Source organism: Stegastes partitus, unplaced genomic scaffold (assembly GCF_000690725.1).
Source record: "Stegastes partitus isolate 25-593 unplaced genomic scaffold, Stegastes_partitus-1.0.2 Scaffold31, whole genome shotgun sequence".
Lineage (NCBI taxonomy): Eukaryota > Metazoa > Chordata > Actinopteri > Pomacentridae > Stegastes > Stegastes partitus.
Genome location: NW_007577762.1, coordinates 404,545 through 431,011, shown reverse-complemented (window position 1 = coordinate 431,011; position 26,467 = coordinate 404,545). Strand labels below are relative to the sequence as shown.

At 38.1% G+C, this 26,467-nt stretch overlaps 1 protein-coding gene across 1 annotated transcript; it reads left to right on the top strand.

The window, feature by feature from the left end:
* The first annotated feature begins 5,558 nt into the window (after positions 1-5,558).
* On the top strand, positions 5,559-25,741 carry dnai3 (dynein axonemal intermediate chain 3). Its single transcript, XM_008299867.1, has 22 exons — positions 5,559-5,630; positions 5,750-5,788; positions 8,586-8,770; positions 9,327-9,426; positions 9,883-10,025; positions 10,136-10,335; positions 10,642-10,758; positions 11,235-11,425; positions 11,973-12,091; positions 12,764-12,853; positions 13,129-13,212; positions 14,804-14,923; positions 16,188-16,261; positions 18,070-18,223; positions 18,967-19,063; positions 21,261-21,376; positions 21,613-21,670; positions 22,004-22,134; positions 22,486-22,693; positions 23,602-23,693; positions 24,014-24,130; positions 25,601-25,741. Exons 1-22 carry the CDS (start codon positions 5,576-5,578, stop codon positions 25,739-25,741), a joined length of 2,631 nt encoding a protein of 876 aa, XP_008298089.1. The 5' UTR covers positions 5,559-5,575.
* The last annotated feature ends 726 nt before the right edge of the window (positions 25,742-26,467 follow it).

The following is a 26,467-nucleotide window of genomic DNA, read 5'->3' as shown; positions in this document are numbered from 1 at the left end:
GACCCTAGTGAGGATTAAGCGGTGTATAGAAAATGGATGGATGGATGTGCATATTGCACAGTGTCGATACATATTTTATACACAATATATATCACAAAAAATTATTGCACTTCAGCTCAGTTGTAAGTGCTTAGGATTTGAGGATGGTGGGGACTGTTGTGAGTTCAAGAGTCTGATGGCCTGAGGGAAGAAGCTGTTGCAGTATCTGGCTGTTCTGCTCCTTATGCTGCGAAACCGCTTGCCTGAGGGTAGCAGGGAGAACAGACCATGGCAGGGTTGTGTGGGTCTCTGTAGATGTTTTGAGCCCTAGTCAGGCAGCGTTTGTGTGCAGCGTCTTTGATGGGAGGAAGTGCAGCTCCGATGATGTTCACTGCAGTCCTCACCACTCTCCGGAGATTCTTCCAGTCTGAGGCATTGCAGTCTTCAAATCAGTATCTGACAACTGATCAGTGATTATTTCAATCATGTACAAACACACAGACTTTAAAGCTGGTGCTGATTCTGTTTTTGTCTTCTTTACACTGTTTGCATCTGAACTGTTGACCCACACCTTCTTCAAGCAGGTGGGTTTGCCAATCAGGACATCCACTTAATTTGGGAAGTTGCTGTTATGTAAAATTTCACTAGGTTTTTGCTGTCTGGAGAACACATACCTTGATAAATTAAACATAGGGCTTGCATGCTTTTATTGTGGAAGTTAGGGCTGCATATAAAGAAGGACTTAAAATGCATTTGTTATAACCCCTCTTTTAGTGATCGTGATTCAAAATAAAAACTGACTTTAATTTGGTTTTTTGCTTAACCAACTTAACAAAACACAGCAGAGACAACACAGCTAAATACAGTTTGACTAAAGAAAATTCATTCCAGACAGTTCCATGTCTTAAAACGTCCCTCCATATTGTCAAGGTGCAAGCCGATGTCACCACCTCTTTCTTCATGCATGGACCTTTTACTGAAGACGCGGCTTTAGAAGTCCTAAAATTAGGGATGAGCTTTCTTGCAATTAACTTTGCATTATGGTTATTTCTTGCTTGGTTGCCAATATGCATGAATGGGTGTGTAGTAACTTTCAAACTTGTCACCATGCACAAGGAACAAACTATGCTGTGGTAAAGGAGCTCATGAGCAATAGAATATCTCTAGTTTTCCATGTTAAAGAGAAACAATCACACATTAGCAACTGACCTGCTCTGGACAGCGTATTCAAACATTCACCTGCAGGATCACCCTTTGTTCAGAAATTAGCCCTGGTAGCATATGATTCCTACATTTAAATTAAAGAACAGTCGGCATTTAGCAACCAGGCACCTTTTGCTCACCAGTAAATCCTTGTGATTGCACTGTAAAATTCAAACTATTAACAGTAATAGTACTTGATGCTACTGTTCAACAACCATGCCTTAAATCTTCAACCTGGCATTAGTCAAACAGCAGATAAACCCGTCACTTGATACATTTAGGATGTGTAACTACATGAACTTTTATCATCTCCCGAACAGCTGATCCAACACATTACATCAAGTATTACATCAGGAGGGAAAGATGGAGATAAAAACATAAGCTCACCTTGTGTGCAGCTGTGTGTATGATTGAAAGTTAAGATTTCTCACCATGTCCCCCATTGTATTGGATATGTCATCCACTGATGAACAGTCACTTTCATTTTATCCAAGTCTCAAATCTGTCTCTTGTATTCACGATGAGTGTTCAGTTATCTGTTCACACAAATGTAATGGCACTATGATGTCACAGTGTTACACACCAACACAGACAGACAGACACTAACAAAGATGTCTGGAAGTATTAGATTAACATCAAGGTACAACTAGGTGTTTTCGCAGTTTTACAACATGTTCTCTTTGTTATGAGATACCCATTTATTTGGGGGCTAAACCTTGTTGCCATATCAACACATCACTTTATCTTCTATCACAAAACTTTCTCCCTATTGTACATTAACATGATCTCAAAAATGTTTTTTTTCTTCTTGTTTTAACTCATATAACATGATGATCTAGACAAGTGTTTGTTCTATCTTATCACAATTTTAGATTGCATTTAGTATTTTTGCGCACGTGCATAATTGTGCTTTGTCTGATCGATGAGCGGGCTGCCAGGCCCCGGTGCATGAGTGGGTTGTTCTCTAATGCTGAGGTTGTGTTTTTTGGCAACCTGTGTCTGTGTGCATGTGTAATTTCTTTAAACATTATTATTGTGATCATTATTCTAAAACATTTCGTCACAGAAGCACATCTTCACATCTCCAGTGATTGGTGTCAGTTCTCCTTTGATCCACTGGGTGGCAGCACTAGATCTAAACAAACCGGTGGAGCTCTGCTTCCTTAGCAACCACGAAGGTCCACACTGACAGCATAAAGCAGAAAAAGTTTTGTAAATACATTGAGCATTACAGTAAACATTTAAGGCATTTTGCCACAACTATTTAGCAACTTAATTTTCCACTTAAAGATACGCAACTAAACAACATACAGATATACAACTAAAAAACATATGCTGCACTAGAACAGCTTGTTCTCTAAGATCCTATGTGTGAGGTTTTATTAAAAAGCTGAGACTGCATAAAGAATAATCTATCTGAGTCAGTGTTGTGGTTAACCACTGACATATCCCAGACTGTGATTTAAAAAAGAATCTGCCAGTTACCATCTGCTATTTGGAAAATATTTCATTGTCTTTGTTTTCTTTCATTTAAAAAACAACAGTGGCATTATAAAAACAAACTGGCATTTAAAGGGTTAAAAAATTAGTAAATATTTGGTAGTGATGATCAGGATAGATGATGGTTTAAATATCTATTCTGTGAAAGTGGAAAATAATAGTAATGCAGAATGTTTTCTATGGCAGATGTTTTAAAGACGACCTAAGTGAGAGTTTTGTTTGTTTTGTTTTTTTCAAATCAAATACTCCACAAAAATTATAATGCAGCAGAATCAATGTTGTTGCTAATCATTGCCATATTCCAGACTGTGATGATAATAATAATAACAGTAAAAAACACTTACCACTTATGATTTGAGCAATAATTTTTTTGTGTTTTTGTTTTTGTTTTTTGTTTTTTAAAAACAACAACAGTGGTATCATATAAACAAACTGACCTTTAAAGGATTTTAATACTGACAATGAATAAATATTTGGTGGTTATGGTCAGTAAAAGTATCAGTATTTAATATGGCTTAAAAATCCTAAGCATATTTTTAATCTGGCACTGCACAAAAATAATGTATCACAGTCATTGTGGCCGATAACCACTGATATATTCCAGACTGTGATAATAATAACTTTCACTCAACACTTATTATATGGAAAATAATTCTTTGTGATAAACAAACTGTCGTTTAACATCTTGAAAGTTGGTAATATGAGGGAGCTATGATCAGGACAAGTGGAGAATAATGTTAATATATTTTTATGGTAGATCCTTGACAAGAATGTTTTTGTCTTAAAGGGTCTCTGTGTAACTTTGTTAAATTGTGAACTGTTTCAAAGTCACAGTAACTCTCTCTCTATATATATGTCTTTCTCATTAATGTAAGCCTTATCAATGAGCTAGATATTATGCTAATGTTGCATGAGCAAGATATTTTTTGCTTACTTTGTCACAATAACAGTGAATCAAGTCCATATTGGACGTTTGTAACATGCCTGCATATATACTCAAGTTTTCTGGTAAGTACAGTTACAGTACAAGTACAGTTTAAGCAGCCAGCAATAATTTATAGTAGTTTCATGGTTTTCATAACACAGAATACAGTAATGAAACACTGTTTATATATGTCACATAGGTACATAAGTGTCAAAGTATGAATTATTAAAACCACAATAGAAATCTTTTACTCTGCATTTGATTTTACATTGGACTTAATAGTAATAATAATAATTAGTAGTAGCAGTGGTAGTGGTAGTAGTAAAAGTGAAGTTGGCAGAAATGGGCCATATTATTTTCTTATAAACGACTTAATATAAATCAATCTTTGTAATAATAAAATGAAGATGTGTGTGTTTCTGATTCTTTTTGAAAGAAAAGTAACAGACATTTGAAAAAGCCCGGCAAAACTGTCACAACACAATTTAGATATTTGGACACGTCATCGCACTGCTGGTACCTGATTGGCTCTTGTCCCTGTCAGTCAACGTCCCCTTCCTCCTCCCTGCTACTCTTGTAACTAGGGGCAACCAAACTTTCCCATTGACGAGTGTGAAGAGAAGTTCAAGCTACTATGGTTTAAACTGACGGTAAAACGCATATATTCGTCTATAAATTGTCTTTGTTCCGTTCAAGTAGCTGTACGAATGTGGAGCTCTGTCGTCAATGTTTTTCTTTATTAACGTTAGCCTTACTAATTAGCCAGATAATTGTGCTAATGTAGCCGGGTGATGTTAGCTTACATCGTTTCAATTTGTGTAGCAAAACAAACCGTAAAAATAAGACGTTTGCAACTTGTCTGCATTTTTTTAAATTAACAGCTGAATTGAATGTTGTATCATAGGCTGTAAGTTAGGATAACTACAGGTATTTTTTAAGTGACCAGCAATGATTTACTTTACAGTTTCCATTTTATTGTGCTTTATACTTAAACCATCCGTTGTTTCGGAAGGAAATATGCTGCATAATGTAATACAATATACTGGGTGATCGGTGTATAAGACATGGTACATCTATAGGTGAAATTATCCAATAATGTATAAAGTGGTAAAAAAAATTCACTCCACACTGAGTAGCTACAATACTGAAGTCACTCACACATACATTATTTATAATCGTAATGCATTAATCATGGTTATATAGATAATGTCACACTTTGAAATACAAACAGTTATACTTTTAAAGCTTCAGGTAGATTTTGCTGATATTTAATTAACATTTTAAATGTTGCAATGTAATATTATATGCAAGTATTTTTACTTGTACGTAAGTGTCCAACGCTGGATAAAATTTGTATTATAATTTAGATTTCAGTTGCCAAGACCAGAAACATGAAATAGTGCTCATATTTTATTACATTAGTTATAATCAAATAAAGTAATATTTAATTATACTCTCAGTGCAGCTATCTTTCAGAAGAATGCTTACATTTCATACAATTCCATAATATATTTTCAGAAAATCTATTAGAAATTTTAATACTTTGAATGCTAGACTCTAACTGCTAAAGGTATTTTTGGGTGTGAATTCAACTAACATGCTCTATGAATAGTAATAACTTTGGCAAGTAGAAATTAGAGCACACTGTAAAAATATTTAAAACTTAAGTGAATTTTGTTAGACTTTTTTACTTCACCATCGCTTGCAAAATAAGTACAATTGTCTTCTATACCACAAGATGTCGCCACATGCATTAATAAAGACAGAGGCACTGTTGCAAGGCGCTCTTGTGTCTGGCTTTTGTTTGAGTTTGAGCCCCAATGACAGTTGTTACATTAAGAAATAAAAATGTGGAGACAACATGTTTATTTTTATAGCTTTGGATAACTGAATGTACCCATGTTGTTTGCAGAGAATTTGTATGTCAACTTTCTCCTTTTCATTAATGAAACAATCCCAAGAGCAACAATGGCACCTAAGAAACCAACAAGTGGAAGGAGCAGTACTGGCAGTAAGGGGAAAGGTAAAAGTGAGTGTTTGAATCTTGTCGTAATCTATGTAAACGCATTCATGACTGCTTTAGGAAGATCTCTACAGACAGATGTAAACAAAAAAGTGAACTGACTTTAACTTCCTGTTTAGTCAAGAAGACTCGGTCACCTACACCTCAGGAAAAGCCTGGTAAGAACCTTGTATTTTTTTTAGTAAAGAAACTATAAAGATGTGTCGTTACTTTAGTATTTACGTTAGCACATTAACATTTTATTTTAAAATCAAGTATTTTATCCGTCAGTTTCACTGAAGCTGTAAAACAGGTGGATACACTGAGGTAAATGAAACTAATTTTAAATATCTTAAACGATGTTAGTAGGAGTTCTGAACATTTTTTACTTGCTTTTAAATACAGTTGACATTTTTATTAAACTAAATTTACTATTACCAATACTGATATATGAAAATTCCACTGGACTTCAATGCCTTTATTTATTTGCTAGTTGTTTTTCTTTAGAAAATCTACTGTATATAAACCATGTTCGGATTCATTTAAAAATTGTGGACACTTAATTAAAAAAAAAAAAAAAAAAAAAATATTACTTTAAAGAAGTAATAGACAGAGATTGCTGAAACTAAAAAGCGCTATCTTTGAGGAATCAGAAAAACTGTAGACATTGTTCCAATGTGATCTTGAGTGTACTGTTGCATTGCCCTTGGACATGCTTTCAACTCAGCTGTGGGTCCCCATTGTCAAGGTTTGGTTTACATTCAACATACCAACCCTGAAAACATGCTTTTGGTCAAATGCAGGTCACCAGCAGTGTATATTTTTACTATAAATTAGATCATTGTATTTTGTAGGAGTTATAAAAAATGGTTTAAAGAGTCCTTGGGGTCAGATTTGCTCTGTTTTGTGCATTTATTTGTTAATTTTTATCCATTTTAACTTATACACCCCGCAGTATAAGTCCAAGTCTTGAACACATCCTACGTAGGTTTATTTTTGTTATATATTGTTATATTACGTGGAGACCCTGACCATAATCCAACCCAGGCTGTAAACATAACTCAAAGTCATGTCTTGACCCTAAAATTGAATGGTTTACCCTGTGGGGACCAACATTTTGTCCCAAAATGGCACAATAGTCTTCATCTAGTGACAATGACAACATAGTGGTATACGTATGAAAATAAAAACGTCAATTTTTCTTCTTCACTTTTGAAGGTAGGTCCTGAGACCGCTTAAGAGCATTAGTGATCTGCTAATAAATGCCTAGTGTTTGGGCATAAATTCTTCATTATTATCACCAGAAATGGAAAAAAAAACAGTGCCAAAATGATGATGTACTGTGGTATAGTATAAATATCTTACAATATGCTGTCAGGGAATGCTAGCCTTGTGTGAATTATGCAAGAAGAAAGACAAATTTAAAATATCTTTTTTTGGCGCAGCCTACAAATGCACTTTAATTGCATTCTTGAGGGATATGGAACATTGCACATCGCACTCTCTTTGTCTCCCAAGCAAATATTTCCCATGAATACAAATGCCATAGTTGACACATAACTCTGTGAAATGAAGGGTGTGAGTTTCCACTACAATGATTTGGCGTGAGGCCTAAGTGGTGTGAGTGGAAAGGGTTGACACACCCAGCTGGGAAGTGGTTACTTAAGCTGTACTTGAGCATTCCCAGCGTCCCCTCAGCAACCTTGTGGAAAGACTTTGAAGAGAGAGACCACAAGCAGGATGAAAACTATCATTATGTAGAGCCCTGTTTACAGTAGTGTGCCCTGGACTGAGCCTGGCCTTAGATATGGCGGAGCCTACATAGATTGTTTATTAAGAAAAACTCTGTTGTGGTGATGGTGCTTTATATAGTAACAGTCCTTGGCTAGATGTCTGTAACTGCAATCTATATCCTGAATTGGTGCATTATTGATCTTTCTCTCACATACCAGAGTAGGAGAACTTCATTCTCCCTATAGTGGCTGGACTTTGCATGTTGTCTATTCACAGGGATTGCATTTCATCCTGTGATATTGTGGGGTGGTCGAGCCTCCAGGGAGGGGCAGGTGAAGGATCAGAGGCGTTGTTGTGTGTTTGATCAGAAAAGCAGGGGCAGGAATCTGTGTCAAAGTCTTTAGGTTAGCTGACTCCTTGATAACTGAGGGTTTACACTCTTAGTTGTGGCATCTCTACAGCCTCACTCACCACTCTTGTGTCTGTTTTGAACATAGCGTCATCTATTTATCTTTCAGTCTGCAATCCTTTCTCTCCAACCCAACTACTTAAACTGTGTTGTATATTTTTAACCTCTTGGCTTTTCTCTAATTACATAAAACAGTGTGCCATTGCATTGTGTCGAGGAAGAAGAACATGATAGGAAAATGCTCATTTAAAATTCAGGTGACAGTTATTGTCACATGATTCTTTTGAAATTTGATTTGAGAAACGCGTCTTATTTAACGCACGGATGATGACTGTAGTTTATGTTGTACAGTCAGAAGCACAAGCAGAATGTATAGCCAGTAGACAGGGCGAAAGAAAATCTCAAATATTTTGTTCAGTAAAGTTCATACAAGCCGTGTTTCTGGGTATATCCACTACAGTCTCTTCAACTGATTGTTTACATTGTTTTAATAAGGAGCTTCTTGCTGTTAGATTGTCTGTTACAGGCTGTTTCTTTATGAGAACAATATTGGTTTGTCTATATTCCCTTAACATGTGTAATTATTCTCCTGGTAAGCCCATTTTAATTTTTTTTCTCAAGTTTTAGAATACCATTAGCAATGCTGGTTAAATCTGATGCATTGAATGCTCTGTCCGGTTACAAATAAAATCTAAAAGCAGTTTGTGATTTGGAATCTAATGTCCTTACTGTATGCCTAAACATATGGGGTTTAAATCCAGGTTTTTGAAATATATAGCTTCCTAAGTATATTGTCTTTCCTCACTAAATTGATTGTAAACTCTCTCATCAAGGTCACCCTGATGATGTCTTCCCCCTGGTCCTCACATCAGCCACTCAGGAGCTCTTTGGTTGCCGCACTGATGAGGATGTCACAGTGGAGAGCCCGCACAAGCTGCTGAAAAAAGACGACATCATACACGACATTAAGACAAGAGCAGCAGTGTCCGATTTCAGCCCTGTGAAGCAGATTGTGCTGGTATGGCTGATCCATTGTGGTTGCAGATCACTCAGACAATACCTTAAAGACAGTGTGATGATGTCCAGACCCAAGTTAGAGGCTGTGGGAACAGACAGAACAACCAGTTTAACCTAATTTTCCCCCTGTCTGATCTAGACTAAACATATGGTAAACACTACTCTTATTTTATGCATTCATGCTCCGTCTATTACAGCACATTAGTCTAATGAGACCAGAGAGCCCTTAAGGGACCCATACAGACTCATCAGTTATGAGCCCTAAGTAATGCCAGCTTCTCTTGCACAACCAAAGCCCAGCCTCGGCTATAGACATGTTTGTGTGGTTGTCTGTCTTTTTCTGTCTTTTTAAAACCACAAACATTAATAATTTTGTCTTAAATCCACATCTCACTCCATCATCCACTATCTGAAACACATTATTGCTGTGGAAAGTTTCTTTGTGGCAGCCAGAATCAACAAGAAATATCCTGCATTTATTTTGTCTTTGTCATGAAAACTGAATTCATTCGATCCATGAACAAGTGCTGTCAATGCCAAATGCTTTTATCTGGCAGGACTATCCGGAGGAAGAGATCTTGCTGGTTTTTGACAGAGACTTCACTTATGGTCAGAGCTTCTACCTGGTTGTGACACCAGAAGCCAAGGACAGAATATTAAGTGTAAGCAGACAGAAGTTTTGGTGATGGTAACATGGTTAACTTGTTTTTTTTCACAGGTTTTGTTTATACTAAGACCCTCTCAAGGACTTGTGTTTAAAATTGGGTGTCATAATGACATTTTACTAGATACATGTTTGACAAATGTTTTTCATTTAGCACTAACATATTTGAGACGTAAACTGTTAAAAAATATTCTGGTTATCAAAACTGTCATCAGAAATGTTTTCTACTGTTTATATTAGCAGTAGGTATATTGTTGTAGCACTTACTGTCAAAAGTAACGACTAGCATTAGAGGTCATATATTAGGATTCTTTACTAACAGGCACGTTTTAATGTGAAATAAAAGACTTTAAAAGGTACTTCACTATCTTACTGTAGCAAATAATATCATTGGGTTTCATCTTCTCATCATCCTCTAACCTTTTATGCTGTGTATTCTTGTAATTCTGTCTGTGTTCTGCAGCCCCCAGAGCCGGAAACACCAGAAGTATTTGAGAATGAAGTCAGTGAAACCCCACATCCAAAGCACTGGATATCTTTTGGCAGTGAGCAGGAAATAGATGACGAATCTGTCACAGAGACCAGAAAAAAGGCACTGCAGTATATAAAAAACACATTAAATCTGTATATCTAGACAGATTTTTGTCTCAGTACATCTTGTTTTAATTGCACCTCTCTATTCTGTTCCTTTGTCATCGTCAGGTATGTTATAAGTTCTCCAGAATGCGGAAGAAGTTTGGGAGGCCAGTCTGTTTTTCTGACCTCAACGCTGCAGATGCTAAGGATAGCTGTGTGGAGTGTGCTTCCTACAAAGACAGCAGATTCAGCATCAAGCAGATGCAGAGGGACTGCGGGATGCAGGCTGTTCCTAGGCTGCAGAGCAGCAGTGCCCAGACGCAGTGGTATGCCAGCAATTCAGTACACATAAAACAGATTTGTTTTACAGGGGGTAAAACACTGAGAGGTTGTGCAAGTCTAGTGAAAAGATTTTACCTGTTTCAAATCAAAGAAAATTCAAGATTAATTTACTTTTAGACATATTTTCAGCTCTCCATCTCTACATGCCCTATATGTAGGTGAACAGATTATATAACCATATAATAAACACACATCCATTGCATGTATGCCATTCTTTTCTATAATTGTTGTTAATAATACCTTCATACCCATAAATGTTTTGTATTGAGTACCTTGTGCCCCTTTTTCAGGAAGTTTCACAAGAATGTCTGTACCCAGTACTATCCACAAGAGTTACATGAGGAGGAAATTAACAGCATCCTCCAGTCTGAGAGTCTGATGAATTTTCTCAGCTCAGCAACCTCCAGGTAAATTGAACTATTTTGGTGTTTCATTGTGTCTCTTGCATCTGTTTTACAAGGTAATATTTATTGTAGATATTATAGAGGTTTACTCACACATTACTGTATCAGCCAGGAAATATTGTTGCCATCGTTGGAACACTAGAATATTTGCAAAGAATATCATGAAAGTATTTTAGGACACTTGTGGACCCCCCTTACTTTCTGAGCGTACTTCATTCTTTGCTGTCATCAGTACTTTCACTGCCCAAGTTGTTTAGGACAAAAGCTACTTAGTAAGGATACTTAGTATTCTCACACTCCAAGGCCCCAATATATCCAGTTTTGTGGCCCTCTTTGTCCAGGTAAGAGATAAGATAAGAGAACATTATGAGCAGTAGCAGAAGTACTTGGTGTAGCTGTACCTATGGAGAGACACAATTGAGGAAATTAAAAAATGATGTGCTTCTAGAAGTCTGACCGGGATGTTGATTGGTTTGCAGGGTCTTACATGCCCTCCAGCAGGAAGAGATTTTGAATATGCTCTTGGATGACTGGAAGGCTTTGGGGACATTAGCTGAAGCTGGTGACTCAAAGGTTTCTGAAGATTTGATGCTTCATCATGCCTTCACAGACCAGAAGTACACGAAGGACAAGAAAGTCAGCAGTGTTAACTGGCACCCTACCATCCTCGGTAAAGTGAAAAGTCTTAGGGAACAGAGCTGTTTATCAGAAATTGACTCGTAATAATCTTTCCAAAAACTCTTCACAGCACTAGCCTAACACTTTAAAACCAGCATCGTCAGTTCTGTTTCAGTTCTCTGTACAGAAGACGTTAGGTCACTATTAGGATCTTGCACAGATGACGCTGGGGCTTGGAAGCAGTGTTCATCAGCGTTTTGTGTTTTTAAGCATTTATAACACCATTTAGCTTAAATATGTTGACAAAGATAATGTTGAGGGACAATATTTGAAATAAATGGACCTAAAATAGTGACAGTGATTAGTGTCAGTATTTTAAGAGCAGACTTTCAGCACAAACCAGAATATCAGTCTCAAAGCATTTGATCAGTCTAAATATGTTATTCTTTCATGTATGTAAAGTAGGCACTAAAGTTGATTCACCAATTTCCAAAAAAAACAAAAACAAAAAAAAACAAGACTTTTTAAGCATATTTACGATTTATTTTCTTGCTGCTGTACAGTGGATACGTTGTGTGATGTGTTCTTTGACGTGGCAGGTGTGATCGCAGTGGCTTTGACAGACAAAAAGAAGATGCAGTTGGACGAGTCCACTACGATGACCGTCAGACATGCTTTTATTGTTTTCTACAGCTTCTCTGACCCCGCTAATGCTCAGGTATGAGAAGTAAATGAGAGCACTGCATTGAATGAAAAGGGAAAAAAACAAATTTCCTCTTTTCATTGACAGCTCACCTCATCTCTGCTTGAAACACACTTTTCTAAAAAAAAAAAAAAAACAGCAGGCAGAATGTGCTCTTTGCTGTCATTCAAGACGATTATTTGCCATCGGAAAATTTGAGACACTCTATTGATTTGACCTAGGCTTTCAATCAATAAAGCTGAGCTGCTAAATCACTCAAAAGTAATATGAGTTCTGCACGATGTATATATTCACTGGTACATGTGCCAAGCCTTGGTTTCGCTGTTTGCTGGAGCACTGCTTAAAGTAGCGAAATGTACTGTGCAGATTAGCAGAGACATGAAATACATATAATGAGCAATCCAATAATGTAGCTTATTATGGATTTGAGCAAATTTAAACATAAGGCAGAAAAATGTACTGCTCTATACTGTCATCTTGCAGCTCCTGAATCCCTTTCGTCTTGTGCATGATGAAATGGAATCTACTGTATGCACATGGTTTTGTGAATTAAAAGTAGAACAGTGTATGGGGAGTCTAGAATAAATATAATACTTGGGATGGCAAGTACCCAATACATGGAAATTTTTTACTTTGAAATGTGATATTTATAGCCTGTGTATATGTGCTTTTTTTTTTTTTTTGCAGTTGCTGCTGGAGTGCCCAGATGACATTCTTGCCTTTGAGTTCTGCCCATCTAATCCAAACATTATTGTTGGCGGCTGCGTGAATGGCCAGGTGCTCATTTTTGGCTCTGTAGCTTTACTTTACTGCCTTTTGGACTTCACTGCCTTCTCAATAATCCGTTTCTTCTCCCATGCCTTCTTTATGTTTCAATATAAAACCGTAAGAGATAAATATAAAAAATGAATATCACATGCTATTCTCCTCTCTAATTTCTGCACTTATTCTTTTCTAAACATTTGATCGAGTAGATTTGAAAGTGTGTTATATACAGCACCAGGCTCAGATGTTGACCGCCACTTACTGATTTTATGTTGCTTATGTCTCAGGTTGTGTTGTGGGACATTTCTGCTTACATCACACACTTACAGGGAACACAGCCTGGTGATAAAAAGGCCACCACTGACACATTCGTAAGTACCCCTATCCTGTCTTTAATGCGCACAATGTTGATGCAATAATATTTTGTTCTGTGCCTGTGTTGGTGTATTACAGTTGATATTGGCAGTTTTTAAGCTAGTGAAGTTGTCAGTTTGTTTTATTCAAGTATGGGTCCTCAGTTTATCAAAGCATGCAGCGTATCTGCTGTAAAGACAGGCTGTAGTGGTGTTGTATGACAGAGTGAGATGATGATATGTTGACTTCTGAGTTCTCTCCTCGTCCTCACTCTTTCATTAGCTGGGAATGCAGTGGCCTAATGGTACTTTTCCAGGCAGCCAGAACTAGCTCCACAGATGTACTAATACCAGGATTAACTCTCTGAGCAAGTTTGTATCACTGCACAACCCCACTGCCAAATAGAAGCAGCCTGTAAGACTTCATACAACCCAGTTTGACTGAAGTGATCTAAGTAAATGAAAGCCTCTTGACTGAACGCTGAACTTTCAAAGAGATTTTCTCTTTTGGCTTAACATCATAGTGGACTAATATTTTCATGGCTAATCTGGTTGAGGTAATGATACTTGACAAAAACAGGGTTTAGATTTAAACCCACAACATAGCAAGTACAATAAAACCACTATGGCCTGTTGAGACATCCAGACACCAGATATTAAAGCCGTTTTGTGCTTTAAAGCCTGACCTGCACCGACATCCTCCACCCGCCTGCTGGATTTAAATAGACACATATGCCCCCATCATCTAGCCCACATTTGCTTTGTGTGTTTTTATTGCCTCTACAGTGGAACAGCTGTCTCTATCCTTCTCCTCACTACTTCTTCCTCTTTTGCTTCCCCTCTCCCACCCTCTGTACCTCCCTCTATTCTCTTTGTCCTTGTTTGCTTTTTATTCCCCAGAGTCAACAGCATCCGCTCACATACGCCAGCTGTTACACAAGTCTTCATCTACCACCGTAGTTTGTTTCCACGCAGATGATAACACTCAGGCAAATCAGATCACTGCCCTCCCTGCTGTTTGCAGTGCAAACAATGGCAGTTGTATCTGCTAAAAGGCTCTGTTTGGATGTTTGCTGCTGTGAAAACTGCACTGCACCAGCACCTGTTACTGGCTTATCAGATAAACGAAGAATTAAACTCTTCTGTATAGATTAGTGTTTTGTTCGTTTCGTTGTACATAATAAATCCAGCTGCAGGTGCAGTGTACAACCAAGCTAGTAGATGTATGCACACTCAGAGGTAGCATGCAGCATGAGCAAATTTTTTTTAAACTGGTAATCTAACTTAAATAAAGTGTCTGTATTTTTTGTCATTGTTAGTGTCTGTACTTGTATTTAGTGTGCCATGATATATGTAACCATGGCTACCTATGGGTGTTTGATTTTCCATGCACACATGACAGCAGCACTCTCACATAAAGTGAAGGAGAAAAATCTTTTGTTATGCCTCATTTTCATGATTTAAGATTAAAATAACTGCTTTTAGAGTTTTGTGTGTTTGAATATTTTGGGATGGCTGGTCAGCTGTGTACAGCCTTTGTAATTAGATTGATTTGTCAGAGCTCACTGTACAATACTTGGTGCCTCTTTTGTGTCTGCTCTCCCACCAGGACCTTGATGACAATAAGGGGAGTAAGACTCCAGTCGTGCGCTACTGTGCAGTGTCTGCCTTGGAAAGCAGGCACAAAGCCCCAATTACTGATGTCCAGTGGCTGCCACAAACATTTGAGGTACGTGAGGCTGAAGGGCAGAAGGGGTTGGAGGGAATTAACAACTGCACGTCTTACTCCAAATAGGCAGAGCACTGATCATGTAGAGAGTTGTTTCTTGATTTTTTTTCCCCCCGTCAAGGGTGTTTCAGCGTACACTACAAGCTTTTACAAGGTTACTGGTATTTCATTTGACCTCTTGATAAAAGGTGCTTTTGTGTGACTGCATAGCAATGGTTTCAGTCAAGCATTTTTTAATGTTTCTTAATCACACGCTTCCTTTATCGTATCTAATGTAAACACCGTGGTGCAGTTTAACATACCACAGCCAACAAGAGTACACTTTAATCCTTCTCATGTAAGTCTCAAATTAGACACTAAAACATTAACCACTTAAAGGTCAGGCAGGTATTGACATAAGGATTTGTCTGTCCAGTTTTGGAACACTGACAGAGTGTTGTGTATGTGACTAATATGTTAAACACAAGTTTAACAGGATGTAAGACATTTGTGGGCACAGGGTTGTAGTCAAAGGACAGAAAAGACTATGGTTGTAAGGCTTTGATTATAGGAATTAGAATATTCAGCAGAAAGGCACATTGAAAGAGAAGGTTATATGGAGTGCTGTGGTGGAGATAACAAACACCACAGTTACAGTTGGTTATAACGCAAAGGTATGACTAGAAACATAACTCCACTGCTAAAAAATGTTGCCTAATGTATCATAGCCTCAAGACATAATTGTTGTTGTTTTTTTATACAGGCAGACTTTCCTGTTTTTTGGTACAACTATTGTCCTCTAACAGTGATGTAGCCAACAAGAAAGACATCTAAAAAAAATCTATTGATCTGAAATGATACATGCTGTAATGACTCTATGGTATTTAGTCTGTTACCAACCGCAAACAAATCCAGTAATAAGTATGTACAGAAAAGCTAGCAGCCATAGAACTATCCATATCCAATAAAACAAAACAAAAAAACAAAACCAAAAAAAAAAAAAACGATGGCTTTACACAGGTTCAATAAATTACTTCAGTCCACAGAACAATTCTGGTTTTCCGTTGGTGCCCATCCCTCATCTCGATATAGCCAGCTGTGATAAATCATTTCAACCACTTGCACTCATCTGGATAAGTAAAATAAGGCAATCATCAGAGTGGCCACAGGGGAAACATTAACCACCCATATATCTTGAGTAACCCCATTCACTCCTATCAGCTCTTTATAATACTAAGCCTGATGTTGACATTTGTTGGTTTTGTAACTCTCTCTTTCTGATTAGGTGACCAGGAAGGGTGTACTGGTGGAGAACATGTACAACGTTTCTGTTCAGGTCGTCACCTGCTCCCCTGACTGGTAGGCCTTATATACAAAATGCTCGATTTGAATGTTAAATGCATAAAAAGTCATCAGTTCATGGCTACGATAACCAAGTGATGTGGTAGATTTTGACTTGCCTCTCCACTCTGTCTGTATATTCTTTCTTACTGTTCCCTTGTTGTCTTTCTGGGAAATTATCAGTGATTGCTTCTATTATAATGTCAGTTGTCCTTACTAGATACAGACACAAGCTATTGTGCTATTGGTGTTGGTGTAAGTGTGAGTGCGTGTTGGTGCAGCTGCTGGCTCACGAAAAGATCTGCGACTGTTATTTAACCCACAAAGGCACATTTTACGATCTGCTGTGCGTATACCCATTGTAAACGCCAGAATTAATGACACATAGGTAAACAAGGGACTTCTGGTGGCCTATAATCCTTACAGCAAATACAGTTTGACTCCTGGCCAAGAGACCTTTGTTGCATACTATACACCTCGCTCCCTCTCTCACTGCCATTGTTTCCTGTAATCCTGTAGTATTTATCAAATGCGATCATTTCTTAGGTTATTATGTTTGACTGATTTTGTTGCACCACTGCACATGGATGGAAAAAGGTACACAGATCTTTTAATAGGTAGTACCATTACTACAGTTTAAAAATGCTCCATTGCAAGGGCAAAAAGTAGAAATATTAAGCAGTAGTAGTAGTTTAAAAAAATGATCTTACTGGATTATGATTACTGATGGATTAAAGGGAATGCCACTTTAATGTTTGCAGCTTCTGTGTATCAGTAAAGACATATTAGATCTTAAGCTAGAGGGATGCATCCTAATTTTTTGTTAATTATATTCTGTATCATTCAGAATCTGCACAGCAACTGAAGTAGTAAAAAAACTAGTGGAGTACAAAGTACATTTCTTATTAAAAATAATAATATTTGCCTTTGGATTGTAGTGGAGTGAAAACAAGGCGCAGCAAAAAATTAAAATAATCCAATAGAGTAGTTCCTCAAAATTGTAATGCTGACAGTTTACTTTCCACTGCTGAACGATGGCCACCGTCAGTTACTGTGACGCTCAACTAACTTCTGCCACAACATTTCAGTAGATAGATAGCATCATAAACAAAAACAACATCACACTGGTTGAAACCCACACTGTAATCTAACTCATCCTCCCCTGGCTGAATCTTCTGTGTCAGTTCGATATGGAGGAGCTGTGCAGTCAGTGAGAATATTGTCTTTTTTCAACCAGATTACAGATCCCACCAGACCCAGTGTGTCTCTGTGGTTTACTAGGAATCATAGTGTCTGTCACAGAAACATCTTAGAGAACTCCGGTCACGTATTCTGTATGCTATGTGTATAAGGCAGTGTATATAGTAAGATGTTACAGGACTGTTGATACAGATTTTTTTTTAGCATCTGTGAGCGTGATAAAACATTTTTGAGGCATGCCTTCTGTGTTTAAACCGCAAAATAGTTTCTGTGATGTTTTGTCATCTCTCAGTTAATACACCAGATATTGTTGTTGCTAATTAAAGCGGTACATAGGCATTTGTGTGTTACTGTAGTCTGTGGAACCCTGCTGAGTTATGAAGTATTGATATGAATATACCAATCTAAGGACATTTCAGATATCTGATAATGAAAGGGCTAAAACATAGCAAAGCGGTGCTAAAATACTGCTCATTGACTGTATTGTCAGGTGTTGGCTGTTGTTTCATTTGAAGAAACCATGCGTCTGTGTCTTCAAATATGAACTTATGCAAACTGCATTTGTTTGTTAATTTCCTGGTTTGTGTAATTTGTTCCACTCTGTCCGTCTGTGTCTCCCTCTGAAGCACTGTAATGATCTGGGATGTACGAGTTCCAAAACCGCTGAACCAATCACTGTCAGACAGGCAGCAGAATGTGGATCAGAAGACACCGATTACACCCTACATCGTCCCTGAAACTTTCAAACACCTGGACCGGACATGGAAACCACTGCTGAGGGTACTGCAGTGTTTTGGGTTTGCAATACAAAGTTCAAAACTTGTGTAGAGCCATAGCATCTGTTGACTCTAAACTCTAAAACTCCAGCTACAACTCAATCAAACCAGACTCAGCAAATCAAATGGCTTCATGTTTGTTGTTTTTCCTGGCAGTGATTTTACCTGCAGATAGAGCTTTGAACATGTTCTAATACAAGTGAGCAACTTTGGTCATCACCTGTCATGGCGAATTTAAATTAGATGATTATCAAAATGGATTTATGCAGATTTATAGATACACTTGCATGCCTTTTTGAGTTTTAATTTTCATATAAAACAAGAGTAACCAGAGGCTTCGTCCCTCTAACTGAGCAGCATGATTTCCACAAATATTTTTAGAAGAAAACATTAAGATTAGCTGCTCTACTTCCCTTGTGGTTCTGATTTTAACACAACCAATTATGCAATGAAATTAAATATCAAAAAGGGTTTTGCAGAACAGGTTTTGTGAAAGACTAAGTCTTTGAGTTTGGCTGACAGCCTACAGTGCTAATTAGCAAAACCCCAGTGTGATTGTGACATTATTTCCCACTAAATTAAAAAGCTTTCTGCATTTTGTATTTATGCCTTTATTTTTATGTATTTAAATGGGGCTCAGTTCTTGTTTTTTGTAGTGTGTACAGTTAATGATTTGATTTAAATAATGTTAAATGTCTTTCGGTTTTTCAAACATCAAAACGTGTTTTCTTCTCTGTTGTCTGTCAGGTTTCCGTGCCAAAGATCAATACTAGTGGAGAATATGCTCCATTGAAGTTCAGCCTAGAACATTACACCTCTAATAGCAATACAGGGAGGAACTCAGGTGAGAGATTTACCCTCAAGGCTGCCACAGTTTTTGTTTTTTGTTTCTGTCTGCTGTACTTTCTCTCCATTCTCCTGCAATCAGTTACACAAATGAACTTTACATAATGACAATAATGTGTACAGCAAATAGTTTGTGGTTTTATTGTTTGATGCTAAGCACCTCATGAAGCTGGCTTATAACTTACTCACACTCTCTTTCAGCCCAAGGAGATTGTCTGGAAGAGATAGCAGTTTAGTCATTGTCTCTGTTTTACACATAACATTCTGGATAAAGAACCTACTAAGAAAAATCTCAGAGTGAAAGTCCAAAATGTAAAACAAAAAAAGCGGCAGTTGTAGCACTCTTTACCTGCAGGTGGCCCAGGTTTCAAATTGCCAGAGGTACTACTTTTCTTGACTCTAGGTGGCTTCTCAATGTGTAGCTAAAGTTTTCTGTTTTTTTCTATGGATTCTATATCTTATAAGTAAGATTCTGTTTTTGAAGCTACACAACAGTTCATTTAATATCTGGAAAAACTGGTGCACGTTAGGAGACCAAACTATAAACATCAAAAACATCTATCTCAGGTCTGATAGTCATCAGAGTGTGTGCATGACTGCAGCTCTACGTTTTGGGGGTTTTGGATTCTTGAATTCTGCTCTGGATGGCTGAGCACAGTGATGAGTGGGGCAGGGTTTATATGGCCCTCAGGTACTCTCCTTCTCTTTCTCTGTCTCCCTCTTCTTTCTCCAGTTTCATAGCACTTTATTAAGTGATACTTCCAAAACAAGGCCCTCATAGTTGCGGAGCATTGGCCTTGCTGACTGTCAGCTCTTTGCAATATGCTGCTCAGACTCCTTGAGGGCCAGAAGATGATCGTGTGTGTCCTGGCTGGTCAAGAAGAGACGTGTCTTTGTCTGGCTGAAGGTCTGCCTCTATAAACACAGCTTTGGTGGCTGGCAGTTATCGAATTAATATGCTCACTAACTGAGGCAATAAATCTGCTGCTTTTTTTCAGCGGCCCTCAGGCAGTCTGTTATTAAGGCTTTAATGAATCCCTGTGTGATTAATACTTTGGTGCTACGTAAGTTGTTTAACTCATATTGATGAAACACTCTTCGCTGCCTGCTGCTGATCTTTTTGCTCTGTGCCTTTTGTAATATTTAATGTTGGATTCATTATTTATGGAAGTAGGCACTGTGAAAAAGAAGCTCCACTTTGCCCTGTAACAGTGCCACATGGTTTTCCACATCACGTTAAGTGATTGTGAGAACCCCTTGTGGGGATTAAGCAACAACTGAGCAGCAGTGCAATGTGGTAAAGGTGAAACAATGTCTGTAGCTGAGCTGTATCGTCTGTCTCATATCTTTACACACATCTCAACTGGGGGAAAGTGGATTTAGAGGAGGTGTGATTGGGTAATCTGATCTGACCTTCAAGAGCTAATCTAACAGAGTGGGACTTGATTGGGAGCGGCCCGCTGGTAGGGGGCTGTGAACAGATAGACCTGCACTGTCCCTGACAGACAGTTGGGCTTTTGTGATGGAAAACGCTCCTACCAGCCCAACCTGTCTCAGCCCTTCCACCTTTCCCCTTCTGTCCCTGTTTTCTTCACAGCCCTCGCTCCCACCTCTACCTCCTATGCCTTTCTTTACCTCTCTCCTCATATCCCCTCTTACCCATTCACCTCATCTGTGCCCCTCCCCACCTCCCTTCCTTTTGTCCTTCTGTCATCTTGTTCATGGTCAGATTACAGAGCAGGCTGCACCCATCCACTTAGTTAATTATTTCCTTATTTCAAAAAAAATAAAGTAGACATTTTTTATTTGTTGTCTTCCTTTAATTTTAGGAAACTAGTATTTGCCCAATTCTTGCCAGTCATTCTTCCCTCATCATGAGTTGTCCTTTGTTTACCTGAATTTTTGAGGAATTGTTTGCTAAGAAGACTTCAAATAGCTGTGTGAAAGCAAGATATGAGACTAATAACAAGTGCTTTTAGGACTTTAAGTAAATGTTGTAATAAGGCTGGAAAAGATTATTGTCTTAAGGAGTTTTCTACAGTGCATTGTCAACATATTGTCCCAAATAAAAAGCCCTAAAAATATCCTTGCCTGACAGCTGAAAATGGCCCATGAATGGTAAATAAAGAAGTATGAATTGGACCTCTAACCTTTTCTGACTTTCTGCCACACATCATGCACTCTCTCAGAAAAAGCTAAGGAAAACGATGGCACAGAGGACCTCCCAGACTACAGCCAGCTCAGAGCTCCCTCAGCCAAAACACCTCCAGCTCTGGAAGACGCCATTACCAAGCTCTGTATTGGAACGGAGGTAAACATTTCTGCCTAGAAAGTCAATAGAGCAATGTTTTACTTTTGTATAACACTCAACTGCTTCAATAAGTTTTATTATGGTTAAGTCCAGCATCAAACTGCCCTTTTTTGTCATTAGGCTTAATTAGCTTTTCAGCCACCATCTTCAGAATCATGTCTTTAAATGTACAACAATACTAAGGTTTCACCTTAAAGTTCTATAATGTGGTTTTGTTTATGTTTCTTTACTGGCAGGATGGGGAGATTGTTTTCACTGACTGGAAACTGGAGAAAGAGGGCTCTGGACAGTACAGTGAGTAGTCTGGCTCGCTATAATCCAAGTGTGTTTAAAGGAACATAAACGCTGTATTCTTGACTGTTCTCCAGCAGTCGCTGACAGCAATGGGTGGAATCATAAAACAATTATGTCCAATTTATTGAAATGATTTTAATAACTGCCATAAACAGTAAATCAACTCTTGGCTTTGGCAGCCAGGCTGAATGTAATTACCATTATGAATTACTCACTAGGTTTGCAGGGACACAGAGGGTTAATTGCTATTTTAGATGCATTGTGATTGCCTTGAAAGCAAAATGCTGTCAAATAAAAAGCGCATTTGCTCTTTCTGTCTTGCTTCTCTCCCAGTTGCCAAACCCCTCCTCTGTTTTAGAATGCATCACTGGTTTGTGAACACAATACAGCGATCGCCCTTCTTCAGAGACATTATCTTGATGACAGGAGGCTGGAACTTTGCCATTTGGAAGGAGGATGTCATGGTAACAACACTCATCACTTCAGCGACTACTGTCAGAGAGAAAAAACACTGAAAACAAGAGAACAACTTTTACTGAGCATAACCCATGTGTAGTCTACCTTTATTAAATAAAGACAAATTAGATAATGTGATTTCTTGATAACAATGCTGAGCGCTGCAGCTAATTTATATTGAGTAACTACATTCAATGCACAAAACTGAACTAAATTCATATGAAGATGATTCTGTCAAAATACAAATGAATGAACATGCAAAATTAGAAAATCCAACCCTGACCTTTAATATTGTTTTAATTCATTATGACACATCTAGTTTAATACATTTTAAACTTTTTATAAACTACAACATCCAGGAGGGCCCCATTGTCGTGTCACCAAGTTCTGAGCAGAAGTGCACCGTTGGATGCTGGTCCCTGTCCCGACCAGCCGTTTTCTTCATTGGGAAAGACGATGGCAGTATTGAGGTGTGGAACCTGCTGGAAAACACCAGTGAACCTGCACATGTCCATGCACACGTCACCAGCGCCAAGATTACCTGCATCAAACCCTGGACCGTGTCCCGTAAGTTCTTTGCTTCTTTGATGCACAAACCGACAGCAGCTTATGTGTGGTTCCTTTGAATTACTTGTTTCAATTTTCAAGGTCTCACACTGAAAACACATAGAATGTTCACCTATATGACAATAAACAGAGGTGGACCTGTGATCTGTTTTAGAATTTAGATATGACAGAAACACTACAGTAATACTGTGACACTAACCTTAACACTTTTATCAGATGTTGAACTGCAGTAAGATGTTACACACCTATGAACAAAGAAGTGTTTTCTGCAGAGTACTGTACATGCAGGCTGTTTTGTGGTGTTTTACAGTCATTGCTACAGCATTCAGGACTGTCATGGTCTCAGAATGGGAAAATATTGAATTTGACAAAACTTAAATGGCTGTTTTCAATGATCAGTCTATCTATCCGTTTTCTGCTATTTACCCAAGTCCAGATTTGCATAATTTTAAATAATAATATATTTACAAGTTATTTATGATATCATAGTTAATGATTCCAGACCATATTGCAGCCATGAGTTTTCCATATTGTTTTCATAATTACTCAAGTATTATTACAAACAACTCAGCAACACTAACTGTACAAATGTTGCTTCTTCACCAACACCTTTCAGCACAGGGACTTCCTCAGGGTTTTACCAAATTACCATAAATTGGTACTGAGCTGCATTCTGTGTCATATGAAGACACTCTTAAAAAATTACATTGTTGAATCCAGAAGACACCTCATACCTTCTGCTGCTCATCTGAAAATTCTGCTTTACCTGCTGTGATTTCTTGCTGCTGCTAATGCTAGGATACAGCCACTGGCTGCTTCTGTGTCTGTTTTACTTATTTTTCATAGCCCTGATGTGTTCCTTATTTTGAGCTGTGAAGCTAATTCACTGGATTGTTTTGTACCTACAGCCAAGCTGCACGTCCTGGCTTTGACTGACGACCTTGGAATGCTCCGTGTTTTTGAAATCCCAAAGACGCTCCACATTCCCTTCAGGACAGAGGTAAGACAGTCGACCCACCTCCTCTGTACTCACTTTAAAGGAGACTACGTACCATGTTTTTTCTAGCTATTGCGCAAAAGTACACAACAATAGACCCTCGGTCAAGGTTGAGAAACTGTGGTATCTACAGCATTGCAGCACGACAACAGTTGTTTTATTTTAGAGCCAGGTAAGCTGCTTTGCTCCAATGCTCACCAAAGCTTTTTGTCAGAAAAGTAGTGGAGTTGTTGTGTTATTAGTTATGACAGTATTTAATTGTTTTAAGACACATTACACTTTAGAACTACGAACCAGCTTCTTTTGCTTGTGTCTGTGTGCAGAGTTCTCATGTGACAAAATACTTTGAACTGGAGGAAGACAGGCTGAAGGATTATTTGAAAAGGAACGAACTGTGGGTGAAAGAAAAAAAGAAGGCAGAGGAACTTAAGAAGAAAACGGTGAGCTGTGCATTTTAATTCTAAACAGGATTTAAAATAGACTTAATGTGCCATCATCCATCGAACAACAGGAATGTGAGATGGCCAAATAGCATCTGAGAGGGGAAGGGGGCAGTGTCCAACAATAATTGTAACTTGTAACTGACAATTGGCCAGCTATGTGAAGGTGGGAAAATAAGCAGGTTTTTCTTTCAGTGACTTTAACTTTTTACAGAGATTACAGGAAAACAGTGAGAACAAACGGGTTTTGTCTCTCTTTTAAGTCTGTTTTTCACTTTTTACGTCACTGCTCCCACAACTACACTGTGGATGCCTTCCAGGAGAGATTGTCTAAAAGTGTTTGCCGTTATTCCAGTATCTAAACAATTAGTACTCTGCGACATAAAGCTTTTTGATGGCTGTTCTACAAACGCTTGAACCGTCAGATGTGGTCAGACAACATGTCGTGCAAGCTAGTTTGTTGTGCGCTTACTGACACATTTACAACCAAAGAAGTAAGTTTATTTAAAGAGGATTGTTGGTTTAAATTGTCACACAGACTCGGGTAATGTAGACAGACCAAGTGCATGATCTCCCAACCATCAATATTTGCTGTTAAAGTGGCCTTGAATGAGACTGCATTCCTCCGCTACGCTTCAACCTCACTGTACTGGTGAACAGTCCTCCAAATGTACAGTAATTCCAAGAAATGTTTGTTGACCCAGTTTAAATGTGTCCCAGTTCAAAGTTGACACTGGAAAAGCTGGAGCTCTCTCACTGTCTCTGTGTTTCTGTCTCATTCTCTCTGCCCTCATGTTTAATTCATTCAGATGGTTATTTGATCCTGGACACTGGGGATAGGGGCCATATTGACAGCCAGTGCCTGCAGTCTGTCTGCTAACTATAGAAGTGAAATCTTTTAGCGGCTAAATGTTTCCATCTTAGACTGGAAGGCAGCTTGAATGCAGATAATGTTTTGTTTTGCTACAGTAATCTCGTGTTTGTTTCTGGGCTTGTGGATATTCTCTTGTTTTTCCTCCAAACAGGCTTGAATTTCCCACACATGCTGCTATGTTCATCTCCAACGTCTGTTGCTTGTTGACCTGAATGAACCAACTAATATTGTAGTTTATATGCACGACAAGGACAAGACATCTGGGGAATTTATTATACTCAGTGATATTATTTGGTTCCCCAGATGGATGATTAATGATGTAAAATTTAATTTGTACATTTTTTTTGCATTTGCCAAAATAAGAATTGGTCACATTTTTATTTCATGTAAACAATGAAATCATAGACCGATAAAAATCTACTTAAAAGTGTGTGTAAATGATCGATATTTGTATGAGTAAATGAAAAATCAGTCTATTAAAAGTCAGAGATAGTATGATTTCTGCTTTCAAGATGGGGAAACATGAGCTCTTGGATACAGAGCGCTTCAAAGTGCCTTTGTTAATAACTTTACTACTTCTCTGGTTTTGTCAGCAGGAGCCTGACAAACCAGTCAAAATCCAGCAGGACATCGAAAAGGAAAACACGGCGAAGTACAATGAGTACCTAAAGCTGGAAGAGAAGCTCCTGAAGAGCGTGGGCCTGTGGCCAGCTGCTGCAGGCACTAAGGATACCTAGTATCACACACATTCACACATGTACAAACGCAGATTGTATTTTATACAAAACAGTGTTCTTGTTTTGTAAATGTATTCAGTTTAGTCAATTTGATGGCTTTAACTGTTGTTATAAAAACGTTATTTCTTGACATCTCTCATATAAAGGTCCATTTCATATAATTTCAGAATTTGTATCTATGAAGCTGTTTTTCAATATTTGTCATAACATGCGGTATGTAGAAACAGTTTCTACTGAAATGTACTTTATATCCTATTTATTTGTAAAATATGAGAACAGTGAACATTTGAGCAAATTGATTCCACCATCAACATTCATACAGTCCTTGAGGTGGGCCTTCAGGGTCACCTATGGATTATTTTCATGCACTCATCTGAGATCTCGTTACTGGGTAATGCCATCCATTAGTGCCCTCTTCACCACTACTCCCTGAGGATCCAGTTTGGAATATCTGAAGGATTCAACCTTGACAGAAAGTCATTATATGGCTCTTCAGTGTCAAGACATTGATGTGATGTTGTTTAAAGAGTCTTCAGTTTGTAAATGATTTTTGCCTGGCTCATCTTATGTGCTGCTGATAAACGTAGGGTTTTACAAAGAAGAGGATTTAACAGTTACAGACTGGGGTCCTTCATGCAAAAGACATTAGTCACCAATTGTAGAAATGATCTCTCAGTATGTGTATTGATTTAAGCCACGGATCAGACAGCAGCTTTCTGGAATAGT